This window comes from Conger conger, chromosome 16 (genome assembly GCF_963514075.1).
Source record: "Conger conger chromosome 16, fConCon1.1, whole genome shotgun sequence".
Lineage (NCBI taxonomy): Eukaryota > Metazoa > Chordata > Actinopteri > Anguilliformes > Congridae > Conger > Conger conger.
In genome coordinates this window covers 12,116,467-12,133,690 of record NC_083775.1, presented here as the reverse complement: position 1 = coordinate 12,133,690, position 17,224 = coordinate 12,116,467, and the positions used below count along the sequence as shown (strand labels likewise).

Below are 17,224 nucleotides of genomic sequence, written 5' to 3'. Positions count from 1 at the left end.
GTGTCAAGTTGCCCTAAGAAGGTATCGCAGCGTTGTTTAAGTAGCATATGAACTTGCTGGCCCTTGCACAAAAAAAATCCGCATTAAGGTAGAGTGAAGAAGTGATGCGATGATATCACGGACAGTATTAGAAAGGACTCGATCATCAAAACGCAGTAGCAGTGAGGTAGCGAGAAGACAGAGAAAGGACCAAGCAGAGGTCTTGTAAACATCTCAAAGAGAGAGAGTGACAGAAGGAATGCCGATGCTTTATTTGGGCATGAGAGCGCGCAGAAAAGTCCTAGGTGACTATAGAAACGGAAGCCAAAGTTGGATCGCATCGCTACCGGTGTGTAGACTCAAATAATCCTAAATGGACATAGCTCCGGGGAACCCATCTGTTCCGAGACTGTACATGCTTCGGGCTTAAATGGTTGTGAAGTTAATTATATAAAATACAAGTTGCTTAAGCAAATATATGCACAGAACGCACTTGCTTGGAGACTCCGTCTAGGCCTACTTGATCCACTGCATGTATATAGCCTACATATTTTGCTTCCTCGTCAAAGACTACAGTGGAAGTACAAACGGAAATAATGTATAATTTATTCACCACCGCTGGGTGCTCCGTAGGCATTTTGCCGTGTTGTTGGTTTAAGCATTGATGAATGACTCCACACGCATAATCTCGGGGAAATAGAAAAAAAGGGTTTTAAAATAACAAAGGAGGGGGCTTCAAAATTTTTGTAATACAACATGGTAATAAACCATTCGAATGAAATACATTGTTTTTACATTTTACATTTTTAAAACTGACACTAGAAAACGAGTGACACGCAACCAGACGGGAAGCATTTATTAAGCATCTCTTCCGATGTATTCGTACTCAATTGATTTAAGGGTAATGGCTAATCGAGTAGGCTAAGGGGCAGTAATATTTGCTTTTAGTCTAAATGTTCTCATTTTTAGTTCTAAAACACTGACAATACAAATTGGAGAGAGAGAGAGAGAGAGAGAGAGAGAGAGAGAGAGAGAGAGAGAGAGAGAGAGAGAGAGAGAGAGAGAGAGAGAGAGAGAGAGAGAGAGAGAGAGAGAGAGAGAGAGAGAGAGAGAGAGAGAGAGAGAGAGAGAGAGAGAGAGAGAGAGAGAGAAATATACGAGGAGGAGGGGTCACTCCCAAAGCTTCAGCCCCTCGTGTCCAGTATGCCTCAGTCCAGCTGCCTGCCTATTTATGGAAGAAGCCTTCTCTAACCGAAGAGACAGGGAAGCACTCAGGAGGCTAGACCTTGGTGCACAGTGGGCGAGAGAGAAAGGGAGCATAAATCTGAATTATTCTGAGCCTATGTATAGTTGTTACTTTTACACATTAGTACTGTAAGTGTGAGAAGCTGCCCTAGTCACGAAAGAACAAAGCTTATTAAAGCCATGGGGTATCAGTTATTTATCCAGCCTTTCTCCCGTTTTTCCCGGGGCCCCTGCCCTTCCTTCACTCTGCGTGTGCGGAGCGCTCAGCTCGGGGGCCGCTCCTGCTCTGTCCCTCCCCAGGTTAAAGCCCAAGATGAATTGCCCTGTCCTATGAATGTCGTACGACACATCCCTTCATTTTTACTCTACCGGCCGGTTTACCGTAATCCGTAAACCTCCGCTGTAACCTGCTCAACCCACTCCATTATTTGCTGCGATAGACCCATTATGAAAGGTACAATAGGTAATTTCGGACTTTTAACGGTCAAGAGAGGAATAGCAGCAACAAACCACAACACTGTTTATCCCTTCCCCTTCTCTGTAAACGTGCTGACGTTGAAATCCCATTGGCTGTGGCAATTGGAACCAATCAACCAATGAGCTTGAACTACAATACAGTTATACAATGTTTTGGTACAGAGTGTCGGGCCGTCAACTGTATATTTTGAAACCCAAATTTAAGGACTATAAACACACGCAGAGGGTACCTAAATTCATGCTACATCCATTCGATCCCTACTTTACTCAGCAGCCAGCAGAAGAAGGGTCCCTCTCTATTTCGAGTGATAGACACACCATTGAATATTTTTCAACACTTATATCCACTAAACCTCTTTAAATCAGTCTTTTCTTTTTCCTTAGGAATGGTCAATTTTCTGTCCGGAAAAACATGGGAATTGCCCCTAGGCTACTCACTGTATTGCATTTGTGCCATTTGTGCCTAGTCAGGTTATGGATAACGGACGCCGAAATGCATGGGCCCTCAAGTTTTTCAGCGTCTGAACAGTTAAGGCGTTCACTTTTTATTTTATTTTTTTATATTGCATGTTATGTTCCAAAAGATCCGCCAGTTTTCGGGTGAGACGAAGATTTTAGACTAAGTAATGCATCGGATGCACTGTTTACTCTTCAAATGTGTAAATAAATAAATAAATAAAACCTAAAGTGACCTATGCCTTCAAGAACCAGTGGTGCGGGCTCCAGAGATCTAACACAAATGAGCCTACACCGCCACCTAAATGTTTCTTTTGTGTAACGCAACGGGGCCACTTCACTTTTAAAAAATGATTCCAGAATGACATAAGAGCGTGCAAACTGCCAAGACACACTTGATTCGGAAATTTACTTTCAAGGCGAGTTTTATTGCAAACTACTTTCTCTGTAGCTGCATCTTAAGCACGCATCAATTGCAGAACGGCAGCGGGAAGCGGAATCCACATCGGACGCAACACTGCAAAGCTAGAACTGCTTTTTATTAGGCTGAGAACAGCCAGCTGATGTGTCTATGAGTGTGTAACAGGGGGATTTCGTCCATCTATACTTACTTACGTGCCCATGTTTGGTAAAGAAAACACTGCAGGAACAGTCATTCGCCTCGCACCGTCCCGTAGTGTAACAGAGGAGAGCTGGATTCACTCAGAATGGAACGGCCCCCGCTTGTCTTTTTTCGGAGTTACAAAACCAGGAGATGCGCTTGCTGAGTTGGCACGTCTTTTTGGAGGCGTCAGGGTAGCTCTGCGTTCTTTCTCTTTGATTATAGAACGCTTATCTGGATAAATGGACCATACTTTCTGTGAGTGCATTTACAAATATTTAAAAAGGGTGATAGCCACACCCTCAAATGAGAAATGAAACCAAATAAATAAGTAGATTCTGCATCTGGAACTCCAGTCCTGGGAGAGAGGCATCAGTATCAGAAGAGTTTCGTGGTTTTGAATTAAACGGCCAATGTGGGCCTCCGAAACGAAGTGCCTGGACGATGTAGTCAATCCATGACTTGCGCAACAAAATAATATAGTAGTGTGGCCCTCCTAAACAGACTTGAGACAGCACCCAAAGCAGTATATCCAATATTGCATTAATAGTGAATGGCAGTATATCACACAATTAACAGAGTAAAACTGTTCCCATTCCGATTACGGTACTATTGAAACGAAGGAACGCAGAATACATTAAAGACAAGGAAACAAGACAGAAACTAATTTTGTCTTCAAATTTATTGAAGCAAAATACTTTCAAGTAAGTCTTACCCTTTGAGTGCTACCACTACAACATTAGTGAAAGTTGTTGTGCACAACAGTCTAAGTCATGTGGCCTCGAGACGGCTTTGTTCACTTCACATTAATACAGATAATGACAATGGTGGTAACGACAGAGATAAATTGCATTGCTTTAAAAGAACAAATCAAACTAATAAACAACCAAACAAGACATTCGATCTTCGCTTGTAGTTTTGTGCTTATTTTACGCATTTCCCCTCTCCATTGTCACAGTTATTATTTTAAGGCGTCACTTCGCAGACCTTTCGTACTTTACAAAACTTCATCAAACCTAGACGATTCGAGGCTCGCATCCTCAAAACTGATCCAGTCTGGTATTAGAACGAACGGCCCCAGATGGCATCAATCTCATACAATACATTATCAATTACTCAGGTCACAGGCAATACCCCTGTTCATATAGTACCGATTAAGTACACGTTCTAACAGATACAAGGGACTCAGTATATATTCTGTCATAAAGGAGATACAACATAGCATTACAGTATCTTTTTACTATACATAATGGCTAAAATCTTCTCTGACGAATATCAGCTTTGCAGCCAATGTTTTAATAACATTACCCTGCATAGGATTAACATTTCATAATTGCAATACTTTTTCAAATTTCCCAGACACACTTCATTTTATGACTACACTAACAATCGCAGAGGCTTCATATGAATCACGAACCGTTTACGCTGCACGTTGAGAAGGGGCTATGGCGACGAATGATGTCATTACGCCTGAAATGGGCGGAACAACGTGCAGTTAGTCACTCGCTAATTTGAACCAATAAAATGCCTTGGTTGTGGAAAGCAAAGACTTTTTGATTGGTTCAAACAAGCCCATGATCTACAGCCCATGATCCCTGAAACCTCACAATCCCAGCACTAACTTGCCTGACCCTTGTGCAGTGCTTTATGCAACCTCCAGGTGGCGGTATAACCCGACTGTACTTGTGAGCACCCCTGTGGAGGATGCAGGGTTTGAGAAAGGTCTACCTGCTGGTAAGCCTTACACACCATGTAAGGTACATAGTGCTTCATAGAAGACCCAGGGCTTGTCCCAAACAGCTTACACTATTGCGTACTATTGAGTATGCAAGTTGCATACTCAACAGTAGGCAAGTAAGCAGATTTGAACACAGCCTCAATGAGGACACCGTCTAAACAGTGATTACCCAAGCATGATTTAAAAAGGCACATAGGGCTCTTTTGCAGCTTAAAATCCTTATGTACCTGGAGCTCAACAGAATACATCTATAAATATAATGTCTGTATTATTGGGGTGTTGGTTTTAAATGCAGTTCCAGACAGGGAAACACTGCCCGGACACACAGCGGGTGTGGTGTTTAATAAACTCACAGTGTTTACCCGCTGGCCGTTTACACAGGACCATTGTGCTTAATGTTTTATCAATATTTTGTCCATTAGGCCATTTCCAGAAATGCAGTAAATATTTCTCACAGCTTGAAAAATGAAAGGACTCTCCGGAAAACAGTGCTTCGGGAAAACTGGTCCCGGTCTGGCTTGTTCTGCGGTTTTGTTTTGCGATCCACAGCCTTTCTGGGTGTTACACCTGCAACTGAGTCATCAGATTGACTGGTACAAACCAATCATGTACCCTTTCCTAAAAAAAAAAAAAAAACCACAGAATAAATAAATCTGATTGATTTAAATTACGTTGCTGAAATTCCACGATTTCTTAGTAAAAACTCAAGAGCACAGCTTTTTCTAAAAGGTTGGAGATGTGGATTAACTGGAAAATGTGAAATAACTAGTTTAAGGGTGTGTTAAGGCTAACAGTGCTTTAAGAAAACTGTTAGGCTACTAACTGCACATCCTATTGCACCTTATATATTGAACAAAATCCACCTTTCTACTGAGCGATCGGTCAACTACAAATATCATTTCTGGAACCGTGAGGCTAGCTAAAATCACGCGATTTGGATTTGGGTTTTCTGTTACAGACAGAAGAGAGAGATAAGTACTTTACGGTGTCCAAGGGACCAGGGCTCTTTGGTATGAATTTTACAGCTCAAACCGACCAAACTGTGAATTCTGCTCTGAAACAGGAAGCTGAAGGGGACTTAAGTGGGCAGTTAGTGTTAGTGTTTGCTCTGTGAACAGCTGCCTGAAACGACAGCGGTGTTACCTGCAAAGACTGAAAGAAAAGTAGAGTAGCGACGGACGTCTACCGGTATGTTTTGTGTCACGAACACGTGGGACACGGTGATGGAGTCCCGCAGAGCACACCCTGGAGACAGTGAGCCCCCCCTGTTTGTAACGGGGACAGGACAGAGAGGAAGCGGTGCGGAGGCACTGGAACCGCATTCAAACTGAATCTCAAACTGGACGGATGGAGCGGGATTTTTTTTTGACACACAACGCGGCTGAAGGCTTTGTTCGGCGGCCATCTTGGCTAGAGGCTCCCAGAAGTGAAGTAAGGCAGAGGGCCGTCGAGCGGGAAGGAGAAGAAGACACGAAATGGAGGGAGGAGTTGATGGGCGGGTCTCTGGCGGACGGCTCTGTGGCTGCTTCAGTAAGCAGGCGCGCTGAAGTCTTCATGAGGAGGTGGTAATGCCGGGAGAGGGTGAGGTGATTCCGTTGTTAGCAGCTTTGAGACATTCTTGACTGATTGGATCCTGGAGGGGGCTTTGGGGGGCTTTGGGGGGCGGGGGGCAGATGAGATCACAGACGACCAGAACCAGGGCCCGCGTTTCCCGAGTCCGGAAAGGCACTCTGGCGAGCCAGGCCTGCGGATCGGCTGCTAGGCGCTTCTCTAGAGCCCCACTTTCTCTTCCGGAAGCGGATTTAAAACACAAAGAAACAGGAAAGGAAGAAACGCCGTGATTGGTCCGTGGTCCCGGCCCGCGCGCTCAGTCTCGGTGGTTGTTGGTGTGGGTGCCGTCCTGGGCGCTCAGCTTGGCCTTCCTGCCCGCGCCCACCAGGACCTTGTAGCAGCCGCGCGCGATTTTGTACATCCAGATGGTGTTGAGGATGTCCAGGCAGATGCAGGAGGAGATCCAGGCCACCTGCGGCCCCAGGCCCAGCCTCTCGAAGGCCGGCGTGCCGAACGTGGACACCACCCGCCTGTAGTACGGAGGCATCACCGCGATGCGCACCAGGAAGAACACCACCGCCATGGCAACGCCGTTCAACACCACCAGCCGGTCAGAGCGCGGGTACGACAGAGCTTCAAAGAACCACCTACAGAGAGAGGGAGGGAGAGAGAGAGAGAGAGAGAGGGAGAGAGAGGGAGAGAGAGGGAGAGAGAGGGAGAGAGAGGGAGAGAGAGAGGGAGAGAGAGAGAGAGAGAGAGAGAGAGGGAGAGAGAGGGAGAGGGGGAGAGAGAGAGAGAGACAGAGTGAGAGAGAGAGAGAGAGAGAGAGACAGAGAGAGAGAGAGGGAGGGAGAGAGAGAGAGAGAGAGGAATAGGGAATGAGGGTAAGAGTGAGAGAGCAGGAAGGAAAGAGAAAAAGGAAGAGGAGAAAGAGGAAGGAAGAGTGGAAAAGGTCAATGTCAAGAAAAAATGCAAACATTTTTGTGAATTGTTAACCTAAACATTTAACCTATGGTTTACTAATGTATAAATATTAATGTAACAAGTACATAATCGAATGAAAAGTTAATTTTATGCTTTATTAATGCACTTGTATGTTAAATCATGTTAACAACTACATACGTCGAAGCCAATTCATGTCCATTATTGTAAAGTGAGAGCAGGCTGCCTTTACAGTGAAATTATAAACAACAATCGCTGTAGTACGATAAAATGATATTAGCTCTAATACTCAATGCTATCGATAATGCTACGGCTATGTTTTCAGTTGGGAGGGAGATCACAGGTAAACATGGGAAACATTGACAGTACAGAGATCACACACAGACAGCACCAAGGCTTACCTCTGGTTGACAAATGGTGTGGACAGCTCTGAAATGAGACGAAAGTTGGCAAAATACGGAAGCACGCCCTGTGTCTGCAAAACACAGGAAAAAATATTTGTAGGTAGACTACTAATATCAGACTATACCGGTGTATGTATAGGTTAACCAACTCAATGTACTGGAGCCGAATCCACATAGCTATTAATGCAGTACAACAACATCCCTACAGTCATGTGCTGGGAATAACAACAATATTAACATTAATAGAAGATCGTAGGCCCCTGGTTATATACTGTATACCAGGAAACGTCAAATCACGGTCCTGGAAGGCCGAGTACTGCTGGTTTTCCACCCTCCCTTTACCTGGGCGTCAGCCCTGAAGGCAGTCTAGCCAATCAGTGGCACTAATTGTTCAGTTAATTCACCGGGAGAATGGAAAACCAGGGACGGATTTGGATTCGAGAGTCCTGCAGTACAACGCGAAGTAAGTTTGTGTTAATGCACTGATCCCTACCAGGACATATCCGTATGCGTACAGCGCCGCCAAGTGGTGGCAGACGAAAAAGCTGTCGCCCATCGTACCCCAGTTACGGGCCAGCAGCACAAGGTCTGTTGGGGAAAGAGAGAGATTGGAGTAAGCAGCAGGTCATTTCCCTCTACTGGCCACTATATGTAACTGCACCTTTACAACACCAACCCCCCCCAAAAAACCCCCCCCCCAAAACCCTGCTTAGTCTGAGCCATTCCTTATTTGTGACTATAGCACTTGACTGCATGCCCAGAAACCGGGCCTCTTCCCATAAATAAGAAAATGCGATCAAGCTCGTAAAAACAGTACAAGACGATTCCTTATCCCCTTCCCCCAGATTTCAAAAAGGTAAGCCGTCAGCATTATGAAACATTCTTTATTTGGTGATATAATGTTACAGATGAGTATTTGCAATGAAGCATTGCATGCAGATAACACCGGTTCGAACACCACCCTGTCGCACAGGATTAGAGGGACTAGATTTACTTTAGACCCGGATCAAAGTTCCGCAGTCAAGATAAGCCATTAACACAACAGTTTATACAAGTGCAAGAGTACAAAGTTTGTAGTGGACACAAAGTACAATTAAAAACAGACCTAACGGCCTCTGAATTGCTTTGTCTGTGGAAATCAGGATTTCTTGGGAACTATTTTGTTTATCTAATTAGCTCAATATTTTATTTGTTTGGACATTTCTGAGACTATAACATCTATTCCTGGTGGAAGTAAACAAAGATTACAGGAGTTTAGAAAATGAGGGCAGAATAACAGTCGGGAACAGAGCCCAGCACTCACACACACTCACACACACTCACACACACTCACACACACTCACACACACTCACACACTGGAGCAGCACAATGACAGAGTGCAGCAGCAGCAGCTGACCATCTGGTTTCAGCACTCAGGCTGCACACATCTGTAAGATGTCTGACTGCAGGCGATTAAGCGGTTCTGGCCGGTGTTTGGGGCAGCACACTGAGCGGGCCAGTTGTCAATGCATACGGAAGGGTGTGGGTTCGCGTCCTCCCGGCAGGATGCCGCCCTCACGCCAGCGGGAAAGGTGAACGGCGTGCCCCCTAGAACCGGAGCTCACCCGCCAGAGCGCGCTGTGTGAGGAGCCCAGAGGTCTGCAGGCTGCCGCGGTCTGCTTAGTGACTGAATAATGCAGCAGGACAGGGGGGTAGGGTTCCAGGCTGCTGCCGCAATGCTAATTAAACCCTATGCAGGCTGCACACTCACCATAGAGGAGGTAGCCGCAGGTTATCGCTACATTCAGCTTCACCAGGCCAGGGTCCCCCCTACACAAGCAGAAGAAATGCATTAGTTTATACCGCACGAATATAGACACGGGCAGAGGCACGTCAATACACACATACGCTCAAGACTGCGAGCGCTCATTCATTTACACAAATACAGTCACCCATAAAACCCACACCAGTACTCCCATACGTACCGGAAAAACAGACACTTTCCCCCGCCGTCTATTCAAGTGCGAGTACTTTTTAATTTTTTATGGTTCTCCAGCCAGTAGAGTTTTCATGGGGAACGCAAATGGCCACTTGCTGGCAGTTAAACAGCACTTGGTGATTTAACTACAGTGTAATTACTTTGGTAAATTGGCCACTTAATATAAATTGCAACTGCAGTACTTTCAAGCTCAGTCAATACTACACCAGTTTATGTTTGGTTTATTTGTCTGTGGTCAAATGCCCTTTTATTAAAGATAGCAGATGGAGCTCCTGTCTGCTTGCAGAACAGTCCCATCCCACAACCTGCACATGGTCCCTCTGGGTAATGTAGTCTTCCACAAGCATAATGGCAAATGGCCCACTGACTTGTGACATGAAACACTACTGTGTTGTCGTGGGTACAGAAAGTCAATCAAGTGCTATACTACATTTACATAACAGCTGATCTAGTTTCAGCATTCAATAAACAGTTTACATTCTGAACTATCCAAGTTTCTTACCCACACAAGTACACACAAAGAGGTTGCACATGTTGCACAGATTGCATTTTTGTGTGTACATGCATCTGTGTGTGTGTGTGTGCGCACAAGTGTGCATGCATGTGTGTGTGTGTGTGTGTGTGTGCACGCATGTATGTGGGAGTGTGTAAGCCAGCATGTAGGATTGGGTGTGTGTATGTGTGCTGGTGTGTATGTATGTACGTATGTATGTGTGTGTAAGCATGCATGTAGGATTGTGTGCGTGCTTGTGTGTGTGTATGCATGCATGAGTGCCCGAGAATGCTTGTATGCGGGTACGAGTTGGTGCGTGCTTGTGTGTGTAAGTGCACAGGTATGCGTGTATGTGTATGTGTGCGTAAGTGCACATGTATGCGAGTATGTGTATCTGTGTGTGTGTGTGTGTGTGTAAGTGCACATGTATGCGTGTATGTGTATCTGTGTGTGTGTGTAAGTGCACATGTATGTGTGTATGTGCATCTGTGTGCGTGTGTGTGTGTGTGTGTGTGTGTGTGTGTGTGTGTGTGTGAGAAAGTGATATGAGAAACCCATATCCCAGACACGCCCTGCAGGTGTAGGGTTCGTAAGGAGCGTCTGTGTGAAACCACACACTGGCCTGACCTCCGGGGTCCCCCACCTGCCGTCAGCCCCCCACTACCAGCACCCTTTCACCCGCACCCCAACACCTCCGCACATCCCCACCCCATCCGGGCAGCGGCCCGTGTCACAGGATAGAGCAGAGATGCTCTTTTCAATGATATGAGATGCAGTAAATACTACCTAGAAGGGTGGTCTTTAGTCAATTAATGAATTGTCATGCAATTTCTAATATTGTGGCTATTAGTATTGTATTTTTTATTACTCATTATGGTTATTACAGTGATATATAGTATGGCTAGTTGGATAGCGAGAATACAACCACTTGTCGGTAACAGATGTAATAATGTTTTTGAAGTTTAGCCATGACAAATTTCGGCAGTGAATGGCTTTAATGTTTCTCTCTGTGAAAAGCCTTTTGCTGGTTTTAGTGAAGCAATGATTGGCTTCCTGTGCTTGTTGTCTTGATGTTTAGTATGATAATGTTCTTCTGTATGTACTTAACGCTGTGTTCTGTGCGGACCCCAGGAAGAACAGCCGCCGATTCTGCTGGAGCTAATGGGGATGCAAAACAAAATCCCAGCTCCGCCCGGACCCGACCAGCCCCGTCCATATCCCAGCCCCGACCCGACCAACCCTGTCCACATCCCAGCACTGAAGTCCTGGGGCACACCGAGAGCACAGTCATCTGCATCCAGAGAAATGCACAAACCAAGTCTGCCATAAATACGGCCTTTCATAGGACACATACACAAGCCACTATTTACTCTGTCGTAAATGAATTGGAAAATCTATTTTGATGGTATAATACTCCTGTCTCTCATCAGGTTGTGAATACGATTTACACCTAAAACAAATTTCATATACTACGCACTCACGCCTCACACTCGCAGTGCGTGTGTGAACACACCCGCATGACGAAGGGAATTTTAATGAAACATGGCCGCCCGGCCCTGACCCAGGCCAGGCAGAGTTCATGGACGAGCTGTGGAAGTTCAGTGACCTCGTGGACTGCTGAATGTAATCTGAACTTTCAGTCAGGCGTTCAGCTCCAGGCATCCAGCCCAAGCGTTTGTTAGCCGTAATTTGTGTGCTATATTAGGATTCTACTCCCTGGGCCATCGGGGAAATGCGTTGGTACAAAAGTGATGGGATGTTCTGCTTTTGTTAGGAGCAGACAGACACAGGACTGCGCCCATGATTTAATCCAGCCTTCTGTCCAAAGGCTGAAATGCACACAAGCTTGTTTTGGCCCCTTTCTTATTTATTTCCATCTGGCTTTTCCATCCACCTGCATCTTTACAGCATCATAACATATTTGACGCTCAAATGCAAAAGCAATTTCCCTAAACCACACCCAAATATGTCCGCCAAACACATTTCTACACTCCAGTAATCACTTGGTGTTGTCTCCATCTCGTACTTGGGACACCTCACAGGTCATGGACAGCAGATGAGTGAGAGCCATCTCAGCCACACCCATTCACAGGCCTATGGAGCAGAATTGATCGTGGTGTAGGTGGTAGAGTTCACTGCCACCGGTGACATGAGGGGCCTGAATCCAGCGGACCTCTCTCTCCCTCTCCAACCCTGGTCCTGGAGAGCTACTGGGTCTGCTGGTTTTTGTTTTCACCTTAAAATCAGCACCTGTTGAGACCCAGGTAACCAGGTGAGGTGAGTTAATTCATTAAATTAGAGCAGTTGATTATAGTTAATTGCAGGGTAAGAACGAAAACCAGCAGACCCAGTAGCTCTCCAGGACCAGGGTTGGAGACCACTGCTCTAGACCGTCCGGTCGAATAAAATCTAGACAAACTAGATAAAACATCATTCAGCTAACCTTCTCTCAAACCACAAATCAGAGTCTGAGCCTCAAGGCTGCTCAAGGCCTCTAGGTTTTGGCCAATGGATTTCCTTCTGATCAAATCCCAACTCTGCCGACTCTAAGACTTCATTATCATTTCCGTCCCGGTTCAACATGCAGTAGTGGAGACAGGGATAATTCCTCTGCCTCTACAGTAGAGTTTTACGGGCTAAAGCGGTTTTGCTCGGATGACTGTAAAGTTAAAGAATGAAAAGAGAAGGCCCTCACCTGATTAACCCCTGATGACACCAATTTCACGCGCCAAAACTCACGCCCCCATGCCTGTGTATGCAAACGCGTATCGCCATTAACTCGGCCTGGTCGGCAAACACATATACCTACGCTCTACAGACACGGTCAGTGTTCGGACAACGTCGCAAAGAGAAACGGACCACATACGAGAGCATCCTGACAATCACGTCACATCAGACCAATCATCGGGCAGCCGTGCGGTTACAGGAGGACTGAATTCAAAGAGCTACGGAGGCCCACCAGTGACAGAGCTAGCCTGTCATACGCGTGTGGGCGAGGCACAATCAGAGGGCCCCTCCCCCCTTCGCCTACCTGAAAAAACATGGGCCGATAAGGGAAACCTTACAATGTGATCACAACTTTTATACGGGGTTCATTTTGTCAGAACGTCTAGGCTTTGATTATATACCAATAGGCGACTGCTCAGTCTCAATTCTAAAATATATCAATTACATCAGGCTATCAACAGGGAGGCTTACTCCCTATTTATCGCACGGCAACAGTACAACGATATATACAGCCTCAGATCTTTACAGTGTTCCATCCTGCTTAGAACAAGGCAAATAAAAAAGCGAGTTAATTTCAAAGATACCGTCGCCAGTAAGCAATAGGAAATGTTACTGGTCAGCATTTATTTACTCCCTGAGCAAGAGACCTGACGAGCTGGTTGGTGCCTTGCATGGCAGCCAATCGCCATGAGTGTGTATGGATGCGTGAATGAGAAGCATCAATTGCACATAAGGGCGCTATATAAACGCAGACCATTTACCAATGCGTTTCGGGAATCGGACTACAATAGCGTCTATGTTCGTCTACTCAGAGGGTCCCCACGTCCGCCCGTATGGGAGCAGCACCCCCGCTAATTCCGCTTCTGAGACCTCCTGAACAATGTCAGTGTGGTGCTGTAAACACAGCGAGATGTAGCAACCCCCATAAGCTGTCACATGAGGGGGTTTGGGGTCCTTAATTCACTAAAGCCGTCTATAGCGCTGCCGTGTGACCGGTTCTTAGTGGCGTCGATGTGCGGTGAGCCAATACCACTCAGGACTGCAAAGGCTTCCTAACCCTTATATTTATCCAATGAGTGGATGGGAATGAGACCAATGGGAATTTGGGGTAAATAGGGGGAAAAAGACTGCAACTAGAGAGAATCAGGGACTGTGTTCTCATCAAAGGCTAGAAGTAGCTCCCAACCTGCTGATTTAGGAGAAACCAAAATTTTTAAATAATGGCAGCCCTTACTTTTAGACTCTGAATTTTTCGACTGCAGAAGCTGACATTTAAAGGACATGCACTTTGCATTGGCAGGTGAGTGTAACCCGATCAAGATCAAGGTGCTTTGCGGATGTTGCCCAACGCCACACTATACATCTGCCGACTGCAGCAGAAGATCCCCCCCCTACACCTGCACAAGGGTCAGTGCACCATGCGCTGTGATTGGATGAGCGGAGCCCGCCTCACTGCTGACAAAGGCTAACCAATCACAGCAGGCCAATGACACAGCGCGAGCTCAAACTTGCAACTCGAGCGCCTCTGTGTACTCTTCAAGAAAACGTCCAAACAAGTGCGGAGGAAGCGTGTGTGAGTGCATGAGGGAGTGTGTGTGTGTGTGTGTGTGTGAGTGCATGAGGGAGTGTGTGTGTGTGTGCATGAGGGAGTGTGTGTGTGTGAGTGCATGAGGGAGTGTGTGTGTGTGAGTGCATGAGGGAGTGTGTGTGTGTGTGTGTGTGTGTGTGAGTGCATGAGGGAGTGTGTGTGTGTGAGTGCATGAGGGAGTGTGTGTGTGTGAGTGCATGAGGGAGTGTGTGTGTGAGTGCATGAGGGAGTGTGTGTGTGTGTGTGTGTGTGTGTGAGTGCATGAGGGAGTGTGTGAGTGTGTGTGTGTGTGTGTGTGTGTGAGAGAGTGCATGAGGGAGTGTGTGTGTGTGTGAGTGCATGAGGGAGTGTGTGTGTGTGTGTGAGTGCATGAGGGAGTGTGTGTGTGTGTGTGTGTGTGTGAGTGCATGAGGGAGTGTGTGTGCGTGTGTGTGAGTGCATGAGGGAGTGTGTGAGTGTGTGTGTGTGTGTGTGTGTGAGTGCATGAGGGAGTGTGTGTGTGTGTGTGAGTGCATGAGGGAGTGTGTGTGTGTGTGTGTGTGAGTGCATGAGGGAGTGTGTGTGTGTGTGTGTGAGTGCATGAGGGAGTGTGTGTGTGTGAGTGCATGAGGGAGTGTGTGTGTGTGAGTGCATGAGGGAGTGTGTGTGTGTGAGTGCATGAGGGAGTGTGTGTGTGAGTGCATGAGGGAGTGTGTGTGTGTGTGTGTGTGTGTGAGTGCATGAGGGAGTGTGTGAGTGTGTGTGTGTGTGTGAGAGAGTGCATGAGGGAGTGTGTGTGTGTGTGAGTGCATGAGGGAGTGTGTGTGTGCGTGTGAGTGCATGAGGGAGTGTGTGTGTGTGTGTGTGTGAGTGCATGAGGGAGTGTGTGTGCGTGTGTGTGAGTGCATGAGGGAGTGTGTGTGTGTGTGTGTGTGTGTGAGTGCATGAGGGAGTGTGTGAGTGTGTGTGTGTGTGTGTGTGTGTGTGTGAGTGCATGAGGGAGTGTGTGTGTGTGAGTGCATGAGGGAGTGTGTGCGTGTGTGTGTGAGTGCATGAGGGAGTGTGTGTGTGTGTGGGAGTGCATGAGGGAGTGTGTGTGTGTGTGTGTGTGAGTGCATGAGGGAGTGTGTGTGTGTGTGTGTGTGTGTGTGAGTGCATGAGGGAGTGTGTGAGTGGGAGTGTGTGTGTGTGTGTGTGTGTGTATGAGGAAGTGTGAGTGAGAGTACGAGAACAAGTGAGTGAGACAGAGGGAGAGAAAGACACTAATGAAATGCGATAAATACCACAGGGTGGAAAGAAAAGGAGAGAAAGAAAGTGAGTGAGAGAGAAAGAGAGAGAGGATTTCCCCTTTCCTCCTCCTCCTCCTCCAATCAGGGCCCTGTATGGAGGAGACAATGGGAGAGGGAGCTGGGTATTGATCGGAGGGAGAAATGGGGGGATGGGAAGGAGGGGGTAGGAGACTGGGCTGCTGTTGTTTACCATGAAAGAGGGCCTTGTTTCAGAGCCCAAAAAAGAGGGAGAGTGCGCAGCAGAAGACTAGATAAAAGAGGCTGCAAAAATAATCACAACATATAAAGATTTTTATACACTTTAGTGCTAATAGCAGTAGTAATCATAGATGTCATGTTTTTATTTTTTTTTGCATATCAGAGTTATAAACCGTTGGCCATGTATTTATCACTTTCTGACCACTTTCAGTTTTGGCAGTGTTTCAGCAGTGAGTGTGTTTCAGCAGTGTGTGTGTTTCAGCAGTGCGTTTCATCAGTGTGTGTGTTTCAGCAGTGCGTTTCAGCAGTGTGTGTGTTTCAGCAGTGCGTTTCAGCAGTGTGTGTGTTTCAGCAGTGCGTTTCAGCAGTGTGTTTCAGCAAAACATTCTGCATTTCAGAACGAGAGAGGGCCATAAGCAAACTAGGAATGCAACTTGGAATCATTCTCCCTTTCTTGGCACCCTGTGGTTTGAGAGAGATTGAGAGGCAGTTGCAAGGAGAAGGAAGAGACAAAAGGAGTGATGGCAAGATCCAGAGAGAGAGAGAAAAGAAAGAGAGGGAGGGAGGGAGGGAGGGAGGGAGAGAGAAATAAAATAGCTCTCTATGCGTGCTGCTTTAGTGCTTCTGAGTACCATGGTCCTCCATCCTGTATCACAATGAAAGCCCATTACCGCGCTTCACAGAACACTATGCTAACACTAATGCCGCCACCTCTCCTCCCTCAGCAGGGGTGACATCACCACGCTAACATGCGCCTGATCAATGAACTACAAAACCCATCCTACCTCCTGTCTGCTCAGACTTCCCCCTTCAGGACCAGCCAAACGTACAGAACATGTAATATTCCTTTTCCAGCCACCAATTCCACCCACGTTTCAAAGACTAGAGGTAAGACACAAAACCAAAGAAGAAGAGGGAACTAGCGGTACGCAGTTACACGGGAGGGGCCGGAGAGTTCTGCAATGCTTCGATCATGGTTCGTCTTTAAATCGTTTCCCCCTGAATCTCCCCCCGCAGGGGCTCCGCCCTGGCTGCCCTTACCAGACCGGGTCTGCGTTGACGGCGTCATCGAACCACAGGATGTAGACGCAGAACAGCCCCACGATCAGCGCGTGGATGGTGGACACGAACCTGAGGACACAAACACAGCCAGTGAGTGGAGAGCACAAATCTCAGGCCCCTTTCCCAACCGCTCGTGGGTGCGTTCTGTTCTGCGCATGAGGAAATGTTATTCTATGTGCTAATACATTTTAGTGCATGAGAGCGTCTGCCAAATGCCATTAATGTAATGTGATGTAGTGCCGAACATCCTCCTTTGTTTCTTTCTCCTTCTTCTTTCCTTCCTTCTCCTCCCCTGGTCCGGCCCACACTTCAACACATCCAGGAGCTACAGATTCATCTCCTCCCCTCTGAACTCCAGACTCTACATCCCTCCCTAGGGATTTTCTAGTTCACCTGCTAGTGTGTAATGTATCAAGCGCTACCATCTCAACCTATAGGCCAGCGGAGGATGGACATGGCCCCCCATCGCTGGGTTTGGGTTCCTCCCAAGATCTCTTCCCATCAGGGAGTTCTTTC

General features: G+C 46.8%; 1 protein-coding gene across 2 annotated transcripts in view; it reads right to left on the bottom strand.

Annotated features, from left to right (window-relative positions):
- Positions 1-3,422: 3,422 nt before the first annotated feature.
- LOC133114662 (TLC domain-containing protein 4-B-like) overlaps positions 3,423-17,224 on the bottom strand; it is a 31,960-nt gene continuing 18,158 nt past the window's right edge. For both annotated transcript variants that reach the window (XM_061224220.1, XM_061224219.1), the window contains exons 3-7: positions 16,688-16,777; positions 9,145-9,203; positions 7,887-7,981; positions 7,391-7,464; positions 3,423-6,694 (exon numbers count right to left, since the gene is read on the bottom strand). In XM_061224220.1, coding sequence (XP_061080204.1) covers positions 6,364-6,694; positions 7,391-7,464; positions 7,887-7,981; positions 9,145-9,203; positions 16,688-16,777 — 649 coding nt within the window. In that variant the 3' untranslated portion in view covers positions 3,423-6,363. The remainder of the gene's footprint in view (positions 6,695-7,390; positions 7,465-7,886; positions 7,982-9,144; positions 9,204-16,687; positions 16,778-17,224) is intronic.